Source organism: Penicillium macrosclerotiorum (genome assembly GCF_028827735.1).
Source record: "Penicillium macrosclerotiorum strain IBT 26536 chromosome Unknown utg000001l_segment0_segment0, whole genome shotgun sequence".
In the NCBI taxonomy this organism is placed as follows: domain Eukaryota; kingdom Fungi; phylum Ascomycota; class Eurotiomycetes; order Eurotiales; family Aspergillaceae; genus Penicillium; species Penicillium macrosclerotiorum.
In genome coordinates, this window is record NW_026643081.1 from 2608880 (window position 1) to 2621741 (window position 12862).

The following is a 12862-nucleotide window of genomic DNA, read 5'->3' on the forward strand; positions in this document are numbered from 1 at the left end:
CCCTCGGGCGGTTGAAATAGACCTAGTCCAGAGTCCATAGAACGCGCTGGCCACGATAAGGGCGGGCCCGCCGATCTGGCGGAGGCGGAAAACCGCCGAGAATGCGGGTGATTCAAGGTTTTCCCCGCGGCGACAACTTTTTCCCTCCCTCCACATGTTTTCTCTTCCAACACGCAATTGTTGCACCGGTCTCTCAGTTGCGCCCTGGGTCTCATATACTCAGGCATTAAACCCTTGAGGTAAATCACTCTTTCCTTCCACTGCAATGAACCATATCCGTCAACTGATAGATCCCCCACCCCCGACCCGCCACCAGTCTGTGTCCCGCTAACACCCAAGTTGCCTCATAGTGACTCATCTAGGTGACACCGACCATCGTCTGGCTTGCCCCTTGTTAGATGACCGAGTACTGGCCCCATATTCACACCTCCTGGCTATCATGAAGACGAGTAGCAAGGAATTGTCTAGTAATCAAGGTACCTTTCTGGTTCAAAAACCGCCTGCATGAAGACCGGTGTTCGGCCGCGGACTTAGGCCCATGAACGCGGGGTGCATGCGAGGCTGCATTGTGCTCTTGTTCATCGGTCCTGGCCCGCCGCCGTTCTGAGATCATACGGTTGAACTTGATCTGGATAATTCCAGCGAAAGGAACTCATGCACGCACCTACCTCCGCGCCTTTTGTCCCTTGCGCGACTTCAATTTTCTCTGGTGGGAGGAAGGGAATAGACTAACAAGTTTCTTTACAGCATGCCTATCGAACATGAAACCGCTGCGGTAGCGGCGCAGAACGAGAAATCGAACGACATCAAGACCATACAGTCGACAGACCAGCCCGTCGCCGGCGAGGACAAGCCGCATGCCGATGTGACATACCCACCCGATAATGCGAACCGTCGCAATCCTGCCGGCACACGTCTAGGCTCGCTGCTCAGAGCCTTTGAACAGCAGCTTGTCGAATATAACCTGGAGGCGCGCGGCATTGAGCGAGTGGCAGCGGATGAGCGCATGAAGCGACTGTCATGGGTATCGTACCTGCAGGCATTCTTGCTATGGGTTTCAATCAACCTGGCGGCGAACAACATCACTCTGGGGATGCTGGGGCCTGCTGTCTATGGGTTGAGCTTTAAGGACTCAGCCCTAACGGCAGTGTTTGGCACCCTTGCGGGTGCCCTGGTGGCGTCGTGGATGGCTACTTGGGGTCCGATCTCGGGGATCAGAACTATGGTATGTTGAGGCGGTTCTTCTGCTCAATGGGAACAAGTTGTTTATGCTAAGTGCATCCGATTAGGCCTTTGGTCGGTACTCGATGGGTTGGTGGCCCAGCAAGATTATCGTTCTGCTGAATCTCATCCAAATGATTGGATACTGCTTGATCGACTGTGTCGTCGGAGGTCAGATCTTGTCTGCTGTTTCGCCGGGAGGCATGTCAGTTGCTGTGGGTATGTATGGTCGTGGTCTGTGGCACTTTGAAAACTCGCTGGTCTAACTTCAGATTGATAGGAATCGTGATCATTGCCATCATCAGTTGGGTAGTTGCAACTTTTGGCATCCAAGTTTTCCATTACTATGAGCGGTAAGCTCTCCTCTTATATCCACCTCTTCCCCTCCGTGCTTTGTTGCTAATATATGGATAACCAGCTTCGCTTTTCTCCCCCAGCTGATCGTTGTATGTATCCTCTTTGGCGTCTCGGCTACGAAATTCGACCTGTCCACAGTTTCTGAGGGCGATTCCCGAACGGTTGCCGGTAACAGGTCAGTTCATAGATCAACCAGCAACATTTTTAAATACAGGCATAATTAACACCTTTCAACTTTAGGCTATCGTTTTTCTCCCTCTGTCTCAGTGCAGCAATTACCTATTCCCCGCTTGCGGCAGACTTCTTCGTCTACTATCCCGAGCACACATCGCGCCTCACAATCTTTACCCTCACCTTAGCTGGCCTCCTATTATCCTTCACCATGGCTTTAGTGTGCGGCATCGGCCTCGCCTCCGGAATCAGCTCCTACCCTGAATACGCCTCCGCCTATGATCGTGGACAGGGGGCCCTCATCGTGGAAGGCTTCGGTCCCCTCCACGGCTTTGGCAAGTTCTGCTCCGTCATCATAGCCCTGGGCCTGATCGCCAACACCGTCGCTCCCACTTACTCCTCCGGCGTGGACTTCCAGATCCTCGGTCGCTACGCGGAGAGAGTGCCGCGCGTGATCTGGAACACGGTCGGCGTCATCATCTACACTGTCTGCGCCCTCGCGGGCCGCAGCAACCTTTCCGACATCTTCACCAACTTCCTCGCCCTTATGGGCTACTGGGTGGCCATTTGGTTCGCCATCATTATCGAGGAGTTTTTCTTCTTCCGCTTCCGCACCGGTTACAACTGGGCCGCGTGGCGTGATCCCTCCAAGCTGCCCATCGGCATCGCCGCTTTCATCGCGTTCGTCATTGGCTGGGCCGGCGCAATTTTGTGTATGGCCCAGGTCTGGTATATCGGCCCCATCGCGAAGCTGGTCGGCGAGTACGGCGCTGATATGGGCAACTACGTCGGCTTTACCTGGGCGGCGGTCGTGTATCCCCCGTTGCGGTATCTAGAGCTGCGCTTTATTGGCCGGTAGGTGGCGGTTCCGCCAGCACCGCAGCGAGGAGAAGTCACCGTCGAAAGCTGTATGATTTTGTAACGCTTTTACGGCCTGTTTCAACCCGGCAATGGTTTCTGAGCCATGTAATCCTCGGGTGTATATATGATCATATGATGCAGGCGAGCCGTTCAACACGTTTCCATGGGCTCGTATAGAGGAGGGTAAGAGTGTGTCTGTTATATTCTTGTTCATCGCGTTTGCTTTCAGTGGGAGCTGGTTAGAGTCCCATTTTAGTAAAAAGTTACACGACTTGGAATGTCGGTTTAATATATAAAGCATTGAATTGTCCAATCCTCCAAATGAATAGAAGCACCTTAAGACACTCATCTACATGTCCATTCACCCTTCAGTGACCAGCTCTCGTTGGCAGAAATTTACAGCCAATCTTCCCCCGGAACTATTCATCCAAGACCAGGCACAAAAAGAGACCAGACAGTATTAGTAAAAAAGTACACCTTCCATCGGCACTCTTCATTTTCATCCACTAGAGAACTATTCTACAAAAGAGACGCGAGAAAGCCCGAAGGGCCGGACAAGACGCAGATACAGACACACACACACATGCTCGCTCGCCGATTTATACTGTATCAAGGATTTTCAGAGCGTGGACCGCGCTTACCGGTACCAGTACTCGGGCTTAACGTAGTCGGCGAAGGTCTTGGGCTCCTCGTGGGGAGGGTGGTGGCCGTGGTCGTGGCCGTGACCGTGATCATCTGCGAGGAGGGTGGGTGAGTAATGTGTACAGAGAGAAAAGTGACTAAGGGGGGTACGGGACAGGAGACGGGAAAGTAGAGGGGAAATGGGTTTGATGCACGTACGAGCGTGGGGGTCCTCCTCGGGACCGACGTAGTTGAGCTTGACGACGTTGCCGCACTCGTTGCAGCGCTCGATGGGGCGCTCGCGGGAGACCTGGCAAGGGGGCGGGTTAGTTTTCCGATGGCTCAACTTGAGAGGAGCTAGAGGTTTGGGGTGCGACGTACGGTCAGCCAGTTGACCTGGTGAGAGTCGGCGGGGAAGCCGGTGCAACCAGCATACTGCTCATCACCGGCACCGTTGACAATGATGGGGTTCTCGAGGGTTCCTATGCGCGTGAAGGCAGTCGTCAGCAGTTGGCTTTGGGGCTATATCAGGGTGCAGGATAGTGACGATAGGCGCCAGATAAACGCAAGTCGCTCAATCAGAGTCGCACATACCCTTGCGGGAGGCATCAAGGGGACGCATGTCGAAGATATCAATGCCCTGCATCTTTCCGATAAGCTCGAGACGCTCAAGACCGGTGGCCTGAACGAAGTCGGTCGGGACGGTACCGGGCTTGGCACCCGGGGGAAGGAGGTCATCCTCGTTCTTGATCTCTGGGATTGGTGAAAAGATAAAAGTCAGTTTTGTTTCTTGGGCAGAGTGGTTCGCAGCATCCGAGCAACTCGTAGCCAGCATGACTCGATGGAGAGGAATTATCGATCCATGTTTCCGACATTTGGTGCCACCTGCAAAGCTCAATTGGTGGATAGGTGTAAAAACAATGGACAGGAGGAATCCTTCTTCGATATCAAGGGCAGAGGCGGAGCAATTGGTCGCTGCGAAGCTGGGGAAATGACTAACCCTCGAAGGAAAGGACCTTGCCCTCATCCTTGGGAGCCCACTTCTTCTCGTTGCCTATTTGAAGACAATTCGCGTTAGCTTATGATCGTAACGGCAAGATTCAATCTTCCATGAGTGGCCAAAAGGTGTGCTGAACCCCAATTGAGTCGGGGGGAGGAGAGGTGACATAGGTCGGGGGAGGTCGGATCAGGCCACTGGGGGAAGATCACATACTGCGCACGATGGACGAAGAGAACGGGCGCTGAGCAAGAGTAAAGGCGCGGGCGGGCGAGCGCCGCGCGATAGCGGACGCAGTGCGTTGAAGGAACATCCTGAGAGCTAGGGAGGATGGAGTGGAGGGGGAGGGTTTGGGGGAAAGGCGAGAGTTTGGAGGTTTGAGGTTGGGCGAGTTTGAAGCCGCTTCAGCCCGTGGGCCTGTGATTGGCGCATTTCGTGCACCAATGGGCCGCGGGTAATGTGGATGACTCAGCGCATGATTGGCTGATTCTACGGGGCACGATATCGACCATTAATGTACTATCCGCTTTCGGCGAATCAGGGCTTAGGGCTCAGCCAGGCCATGGGGATGTATACAAAGAACGAAAGAGGAAGTTGAGAAAGCCAGCCGCAGACCGTGAACTTGACTGATAGCAAAACAGATCTAGACAGATGGAGATCAACAATATCAGCGGCGAATCATTGTCACGCCTGTCACTTATGATCATCAGTACCCTCTTTGTTGACGGATTCGAGTCGGGCATGGCGTCCACCCAATGATCAGATTCGGTCTTTGAGAGACAGTGCAGGGTCCCTAGCATTCCCAGAATATCATTATAATGAACATGATATTATTATTAGAATTGACCTGTTTCAGGATGTATTCTCTGTTTCACACGGTGCTTGAAGCTGTGCAGTTCTCCAGCATATACGCACATAAAGAGGTCACCAACGGCTGGATAGGAAAGTCAAGACAGCATATGGTGCTGGAACCCTTCAGTGTCACTTATCTCAATGAGCCGTCTTTCCTACTTTGGCCTCTGTGGGCTCCTCATCATCACGAGTACAACAGCTTTGCTTAGTTCTGCATCTGCGCCGACTACAACAACCCAGGGGTCTCTCGATACCCAGACCAGCTCTACTCTCTCGGCGGGACCAGATGGCATCTGTTACACATATGTGGTTCAGGGTGGGGATACTTGCGCGCGAGTTACCCAGAAGTACCATTTGACGGCCGCGGACATCAACCAGTACAACGCCAACAACTGGTTATGGAAAGGCTGTGACCTCATCGCTCAGGGAGACTTCATCTGTCTCAGTCCCGGCGATCCTCCGATGCCAGTTGCCCTCGCCGCTGCGGTCTGTGGTCCTCAAGTTCCTGGCACGGTCCGGCCGAGCACCTGGTCTGACCTGGCGTCGTTGAATCCATGTCCGTCAAAGAATGACTGTGTAAGCTTTCTACTCGGCAATCCGCAAATATAAGATCATGCGTCAACTAACCCGTTTACATCCAAGTAGTGCACAATAGGCGGACAGTGCGACTCAACTGATTTTTGGTGTGGAAAAAGCGATCGGTGTATCTCCAACTGCGGGATCAAGACCAAAACGACCAAAGCAACCACGGCGACCACGACCAAACGGGCTTCGACCACGACCGACGCAGTATCAACTTCCACCGCGGCCGAAACCACTACACATCATACAACAACGACAACCAGTGCAGGCCCAGAATGGACACTAGTTGCCTACGAAGGTAGTACATGTGATAAAGATTACTATGTATTGAAGGGCTCCAAATCCGAGGACCAAAAATGTGTCAATATTTTTGGCGGCACCACCTCGACTATCTCAGACCAGGGAGTGTACTGCAAAAAATACTCCAATGGTGGATTCGATTCAGCCGACTGCAATATCGATGATGAGGCTTCGATCCTGTCATGGACATTACACAAAGGCGTTTGTAATGTGTCGGATCAGAAATGCGGCGAGGGCGGCCATGCTCTGAACGTGCAGCCTCAAGACACATGCAATGCCAAGAATCCTACTCAAATGCGCTGGCAGTCCTTAACCTGCATGGTCACTGCTTAGTCACATCTGATCGAGAGTGTTGCGGTGAACCAAGATTGGAATAAATGCTGTTGTCGGATCGACGCTAGGATCTATCTTATACTAGTCTATGGGGACACATTGGAAAGGACGGTGCAATTCCAGAGTCGAAAGTCGAAAACTTATAGAAATTCAACATAACCTAGTGCTCACTGAGTAAATAAATTCCATAAACTGATATTTGTTGACGGAATTCAATACGAGAGTCCGTCTAGTCATCTCTTCACGGGTGTAGTTCGTGCATGTCACTATATATCTATTTATACCTCTAATTAGTATTATCGGGCTCTCCACCCGCCATTATTTCCTGATCGAACAGACAACTCCAAAGCAATATTTCAGCGATGTCCACTTCTCCTCCCTGTATGCCAGATAGCAGAATGGCCGGCAACCGGCATCCAGAAAACATATATCTCTATAGAAAAGAGCCACCGAGCAACCGAAGTGATCAACGCGGTCACGGGAAGTGAGGCTGAAGCGGGGTAGGGTGGTTTAGTCGTTTCGGGGCCGAACCCCCGGTGATCATCCCAAATCCCGGCGCGAACAGAAGTTCCTGCACTTGATTAAAGGATCATCTAACGCGACTCGTGCAGCGCGATCCCTCTTATCCTCCCTCTTCCCCCTTACCGTGCGCCGGGTCCCGGTTCAGATTCGGGCCGCACCTCAGGCGACACAACCCGACCCGGGTCGCACACGATGCCCGGGAAGCGCATCGTGGTATGCTTGGACGGGACCTGGGTCAACAGCGACGAGGGCTATAATCGGCCTTCTCTATCCGACCCAAATTTCACGCTCCAGGTCCCGTCCAATGTGACACGCCTCTATCGAGCACTGCAGAAAAAGGGGCTGGACGGAAAGGGACAGGTCATCTACTATCATTCCGGCGTCGGGACGTCGGGAACCCTCAGCGATACAATCGCCGGAGGTGTTTTTGGAGCCGGGGTTGGCGAAGTGCGTTAAGTCTTTGAATTACAAGTTGATGAACATGGAGGGTTTGAAAATGTCTGACGGAGACAGAACATCCGGGAAGCATATAGTTTCATTGCAACCAATTATGAACCCGGGGATGAAATCATTCTCGTGGGCTTCTCTCGGGGCGCGTTCACGGCCCGTAGCGTGGCAGTAAGCATTCCAGTCTCTTTCCATCTGGCAAAGTCATGATTCATGGTGAAATTATGACAGGGCCTCATTATTGAAATCGGTCTATTGACCTCGCGAGGAATGGAGTATCTCTATCCGATATTCAAGGATATCCAGAACATCCAAGACCCGGAATACAAGGATAAATTCCCAGGGGTCCCATTCCACGACAAGCCCTTTGATGCGCGGGGGTACCGGCGTCGCTTGGAGGAAGTAAGGAATCTGATCGCCTCGCTGAGATCTGAATTCTGAGATTTGTCTTTTTTTTGGACGCCTTGCTAATGTTATGCACAGGAGAGTCTCACCCGTCTTTATGACCCCGATGGATACCGCATCAGAGTCCGCTGTGTAGCTGTTTGGGAAACTGTGGGCAGTCTAGGTAGCTACTATTTTCAACATCTAATGTGCTACGAATACTTTCTACGATGTTTATGCTTCTAACCTCTATGTCCAGGTATTCCCGACACCAATCTATCCAACAAGCTCAAGATACCTCGCTCCACTGAAGAATAAGTACCAAATTTCCCTCCGCACCTCGAAAAATACTGACAGCTCCTGCACATGGAGGTTCTACGACACATCCCTGTCCAACGGTATCGAGCACGCGTTTCAAGCCCTCGCCCTCGACGAGAACCGCACGTCCTTTGCTCCCGCCGTGTGGGAGCGTCCTCGCAACGTCCGCACCGACCTCCGGCAAGTCTGGTTCTGTGGCGCCCACTCCAATGTCGGCGGTGGCTTGCCCGACCAGGAGCTCGCAAACATCTCCATGGCCTGGATGATGGATCAGCTGGCTTCCATCGGCGTCGCCTTCGAAGACGACACCATCGACCGCCTCTTCGCTGAAAGCGTCGTCTATTTCTACGACCACGCCGCGGACCCGGCCACCCCGGACTCGTCCCGACACCGCCGCTGGACCGAATGGGCCCTGCCGTCCATCTACGAGGAACATGAGCCTGTTCGGCCGTGGGGACTTGGCGAGATAGTCCAGCCGGATACCGGCTTCTACCGTCTGGCCGGCAAGACGACGCGCACGCCGGGTCTATATCGCCGCGTGGACCCCGATACCGGCCTACCGACGGAGGACTTTCTGCGCAGTACGAACGAGCGCGTGCACCGGTCTGTCCGGGTTCGACTCGCCTTGGAGGGCTTGTCGTATGACGATAAGGGGCTGTACAAGTGTCGGGCGCTGCTCAAGAAGGGGCCCTGGGAGATTAAGCGCTTGCGTGTGGTCTCGCGCCATGAGACGCGTGACCGAGATGCGTACGGTGACGAGGAGGCCGTTATTGAGCGGAGTCAGGATTATCGCTGGGGCTGGGTCTACGCCGGGCCTGTGGAGGACACGCCACCGGAGACGGTTTTGATGGAGGAGTCGCTGGGTCCGTATGAAAAACGGCTGCTCCACCTAAATAAAGGTTAGTGTTGGGTACTTTTTGAGTCATTTTGCTTGAGTTATTTTAGGGAAGGAAGAAAGTTCTTCGCTGCGAACGATCGCAGAAAATCGGGGAGTGGATGCTAATTTTGTTTGCCTTAGGTCGGCCGTTTTATAGAGCAATCCTACGGGGAAATACTCGGTAAAAAACAGGTCGGGGCAACGAAGCGAAAATGTGAATTTATGTACATTGTACCATGTGACTGAGGGCTTTTGGATGATACACCCGGTTTTTTGAACTGCATTATTTTACCTTGCTATGCCCTTGTTATAGCACTGCCTACTAATACTAAATCTCGCATCCAACATACATTTAGCCGCCGTTCATATAATAGTAGATGTTTTTATTCGGCCGTTTCTATTTTTGACATGATACACCAATGGTACAGCAAGATAGGCGCTGCTGCGTCGTACATGAAATCAAGGAGGGGGGGAATGAAATAAAAGGTTGGAATATAGGTAGGTGGGCACCTGAAAAGAAGGAAACTATACGCCCAGGGTATCTCCATTATGGGCTGGCCCCAGCCCTTCCGCGCCATGGATTGAACCCATGCTATCGTGCATCCTATCGTGCATCGAACCCATACCATCATGAATGGGAACCATACTGTCGTGAACAGGACCCATGCTATCATGCGCTGAATCCAACCCCTCGTGCACGGATTCTAAAGAATCCTCCTCCTGGGCTCCATGTGCACGCTGAGCTGCCCCCTGCGCCTGGGCAACGAGGTCATACTGTGTGGCCTGTTCCCGGCATGCTGCAGGCGTAAATCCATTCCCGACCTTTGCGGCGACAATGCGCCACCTGTCGTTTTCGTAGTCATTCACTGCCCTTACAAGTCGTTGCGTCTGTAAATATTGGAGTTAGGATAATGTACTTGTAGGGTTGAAGAGGTGGGAAGACTAGAATACCATTTCATCTGTCCAGATCACATCCTTCGCCTTGAGCTTTGTACAGTAGCGCACCTGTAAGGTGCCGCTGGTCCGGCCCGGGAAGAAGTCCGCTATTTGCTTCCACGTTAAGTTCTTATCCTCCTTCAGCTCGACCAATAACGCATCTTCTTCGGGTGTGAACTTGAGCTTGGGGCCCCGCGGCCTCGGCGCCGGCTCTGGCATCCCTGGCTGGCCTACGACAGTCGGAGGGCCGCCGGGGTAAGTAGGTGACAATGACTCTAAGCCTCGGTGGTCTGTGTAATGAGAAGGAAGGCGGTGGTGATGTTGTTGGGGCAGTGGGAGGGAGATCGTTGTGCCATAGCCATGGTTTGTGGGAGGCAGAGAGGTGAGAGAATCGTGATGTACAGAGAAAAGCATGTCTGTTGGCTCAGACCCAGACACCTGGCCATCCATAGAGAGTGTCGGCAAGGATTCGCGGAGTCTGATATGGCGATCGATACTGCGGTCCATGGCGCGGTCATGGTCTACCTCGTGCTCGATGGAGCGCCTCCGCTTCCTGCTCTCTTCTGATGCGAGGTCATAGACATAGGATGGTAGATGACGAGGGATCATCTGTTGACCCGAGAGATAGGCGGATGAAGATTCATGATGGCTGTGAGCCTGTGGTGCTGGATGGGGGAGCAAAGATGCCGCTGTCACCTGCGAATGCGGCGACTCATAGGGAGGGTGTGTAGTGTCGGGTGGAAAAGGGAGTCCTGTCAGTTTGGGTCGTGTATCGAATGAAAGCAAATCTTGGTCATCGGTCTTGCCCGCATTGGAGTAGTTGATTGCGAAGCCTCTGTAAGGGTCCGCCAGTGTTACGGACATACATCGACCTTGCCAGGGAAGGCCCTGGCTGGTACGTTTCTGTTAAGAGAGTGACGATGACTGAGGACGGTGAGATCTGACTACTCTCTAGAGCGTGATGTAGCTCAGCTCCTTGCTTATATCATAGAAGTCTATTCAGTGAACCTTGAGGAATGGTTGAGGTTGAGGATGTGAATGGAGTGTCGTGGGCCAGGTCGGATGGCTTCACTGATCTGAAGGGAGTGCTAGATACGTCGGCTCGCCGTATTAGAAAGATGCGGGGCCCTGAAAGGATGCAAAAGAAAGGTTTGTGTAAGATAAGGGATACAAGAAGAATAAAATATTGCAATATCGGGAGCAGGGGTAGTAAAATAAGATGTGTCCAGGTGGAGGGCGTCGCATCTTTAAGACCATTCGGAGCGCGCGTCTGGTTCCGGAGGTTTGCAGCACAGCCTAGGCGAGAGCATTTCGTGCGCAAACTCATCAGCTGGGTCGTGCGCAGCCAGGGTTGGCTTCGTTGGGCTTCCAATGGAAGGAAATGAAAGAGGCGGTTGTCACCAACAGGGAGGGAGTAAAAAAGGAAATCAATGGTCCAAGTGTCCCAAAAGCGCGCTTTTCTCACCTCTGGCACATAGGGCAGGCCCACCTTCATCCAGAGCCCCCTCCCCCCACTTACACAGTAGGATTGTCCAACATCACTTTGTGCGCAATGTCTCAACCGCTTCCCATGAAACAAACAAGGAGTAGGGGGGTGGTGTGGATTAGTGAACAGGCCCCGGCCATGCGGAAGAGACGATACCAGGGTGAAGGGAAAGGGGGGAGGGGGGTGTAAGGTGAATGCCATCAGAAGCGAGTTATCGGAATGCACCATGCCCGGCAGGAGCCGAGAAAGGGACGCCCGTCAGATTGACATCAAAAGAGTGCGGGCAGCTTGACAGGGGGGGTTCTGTTCACCGGGACGTGGTTCCATTGCAAGCACCGCAAGCTCTCCGTGCCAGGCAGGGAGGGCGAGAGGTGGAAGAGGTGGGTAACTCCCTTGATCGACCAATAGCTTCCATCCGAGTTGGCCAAAGAAGCAACATCGACGGCCTATTCCTGCCTTGTGCCGGGCTGCCATGGTGCGCCAAGGCCTGCGGATCAATCACAACAAGACCAGAGAGACCCGAAGGCTGTCCGGACCAGGGTTAGCAACATCGAATCTCACAGGCTTGCCCATGACTTGGTGTCCTGGGGGTGTTTTCTGCTTCCACCTCCTCGACAGCGCCGTTGGTGTGAAGAGCGGGGAGGCGCACACATGGGGAATCCAACCCAACTCCAACTGCGCCAAAAAAAAACCGCGGCCGGTCTTCAGGCTCTCTCAAGAGATCAGCGCACTGCCGCCGTACATTAGTGGAGCGGAGATGCCGAGGCATAAAAACTGGAAGACCTGGACATCCTTGAGAGACGAGAGTTCAAGGGACTCTATCAGAAGCGCATCAGTGCATCAGTCCACCGATGCATAGCTGTGCCACCTTTTCTGGGGCAGCTTTGGAGCAAGTGGGGGGAGGGGCCGCGAGGGAACGGGTGAGTCGGTGCTGGACTGCATCCGCCCTTAAGCGGGTGCGCCTCGTTCACAAATCTCCACGGAAGAAGTGAATCATTGATCTGGTTGGGCAGGGTTGACATGCGTGGCTTTGCTTGTTGTGACAGAATGACAGCTTCAGACCCCCTGGCTCCCCTTAGCGGGGATGGTGAACGGGCGAGCAGGGGGGGCCGTTATAGTGGGGATCGGGCCTCCGATGAGAGACCATAAGCGCGCAATCACCATCTGTGGATTCTCGGATATCATGGAACCTTCTTTTGGGCTTGATGGCGCAATGCAGATGCAGGAATGAAAAGGTAAGAAGGAGATGAAGTGCATGAAGAGGAAACCGAACCAGGGTCACGGGAAACCTTGTGACCAGCGCATCATTGCAATGTTGACCAACTGCCCTTTCGAGCTCGTATTGTCAAGAGTCTGCAGCTAATTGGCATTATGGCTGCTTCTTTATTTCCTTTTTTCAGATTATTTTCAAGAGTTGGATTAACTCTGATGGTTTGGGTTCCGCCCTATCAAGCCCCAATCCTCTTCTGATTCATCGCTCTAGGACTTCCCCGACCCCGGACTCGTCCCGGGTCCATTTTGTCTCCTCCATCTTCACAGTCTCTACAATCTATACAGCCCCTATTTCAGATATGCCACACCCAAATGACTAAATAAC

The 12862-nt window shown here is 53.0% G+C and overlaps 5 protein-coding genes across 5 annotated transcripts; 3 read left to right on the plus strand and 2 right to left on the minus strand.

Moving 5' to 3' along the window:
• Positions 1 to 748: 748 nt before the first annotated feature.
• On the plus strand, positions 749 to 2608 carry N7462_000872 (purine-cytosine permease family protein; the record flags this gene model as incomplete). Its single annotated transcript, XM_057072598.1, has 5 exons — positions 749 to 1225; positions 1290 to 1440; positions 1502 to 1574; positions 1640 to 1753; positions 1819 to 2608. 5 exons carry the CDS (start codon positions 749 to 751, stop codon positions 2606 to 2608), a joined length of 1605 nt encoding a protein of 534 aa, XP_056939128.1.
• Positions 2609 to 3247: 639 nt separating this feature from the next.
• cox5b (cytochrome c oxidase subunit IV) lies at positions 3248 to 4715 on the minus strand (the record flags this gene model as incomplete). The annotated part of the gene is made up of 6 exons (XM_057072599.1): positions 3248 to 3345; positions 3451 to 3541; positions 3613 to 3713; positions 3826 to 3984; positions 4232 to 4285; positions 4445 to 4715. Coding segments are annotated over 6 exons (774 nt in total), but the record flags the coding sequence as incomplete, so codon positions are not given.
• A 506-nt stretch (positions 4716 to 5221) lies between these two features.
• N7462_000874 (LysM peptidoglycan-binding domain-containing protein) lies at positions 5222 to 6295 on the plus strand (the record flags this gene model as incomplete). Its single annotated transcript, XM_057072600.1, has 2 exons — positions 5222 to 5656; positions 5726 to 6295. The coding sequence occupies 2 exons, from the start codon at positions 5222 to 5224 to the stop codon at positions 6293 to 6295; spliced, it is 1005 nt and encodes a 334-aa protein (XP_056939130.1).
• A 714-nt stretch (positions 6296 to 7009) lies between these two features.
• Positions 7010 to 8870, plus strand: N7462_000875 (T6SS phospholipase effector Tle1-like catalytic domain-containing protein; the record flags this gene model as incomplete). Its single annotated transcript, XM_057072601.1, has 5 exons — positions 7010 to 7264; positions 7331 to 7435; positions 7496 to 7666; positions 7748 to 7819; positions 7908 to 8870. 5 exons carry the CDS (start codon positions 7010 to 7012, stop codon positions 8868 to 8870), a joined length of 1566 nt encoding a protein of 521 aa, XP_056939131.1.
• Positions 8871 to 9368: 498 nt separating this feature from the next.
• N7462_000876 (SANT/Myb-like DNA-binding domain-containing protein) lies at positions 9369 to 10643 on the minus strand (the record flags this gene model as incomplete). Its single annotated transcript, XM_057072602.1, has 2 exons — positions 9369 to 9731; positions 9795 to 10643. The coding sequence occupies 2 exons, from the start codon at positions 10641 to 10643 to the stop codon at positions 9369 to 9371; spliced, it is 1212 nt and encodes a 403-aa protein (XP_056939132.1).
• Between the last annotated feature and the right edge of the window lie 2219 nt (positions 10644 to 12862).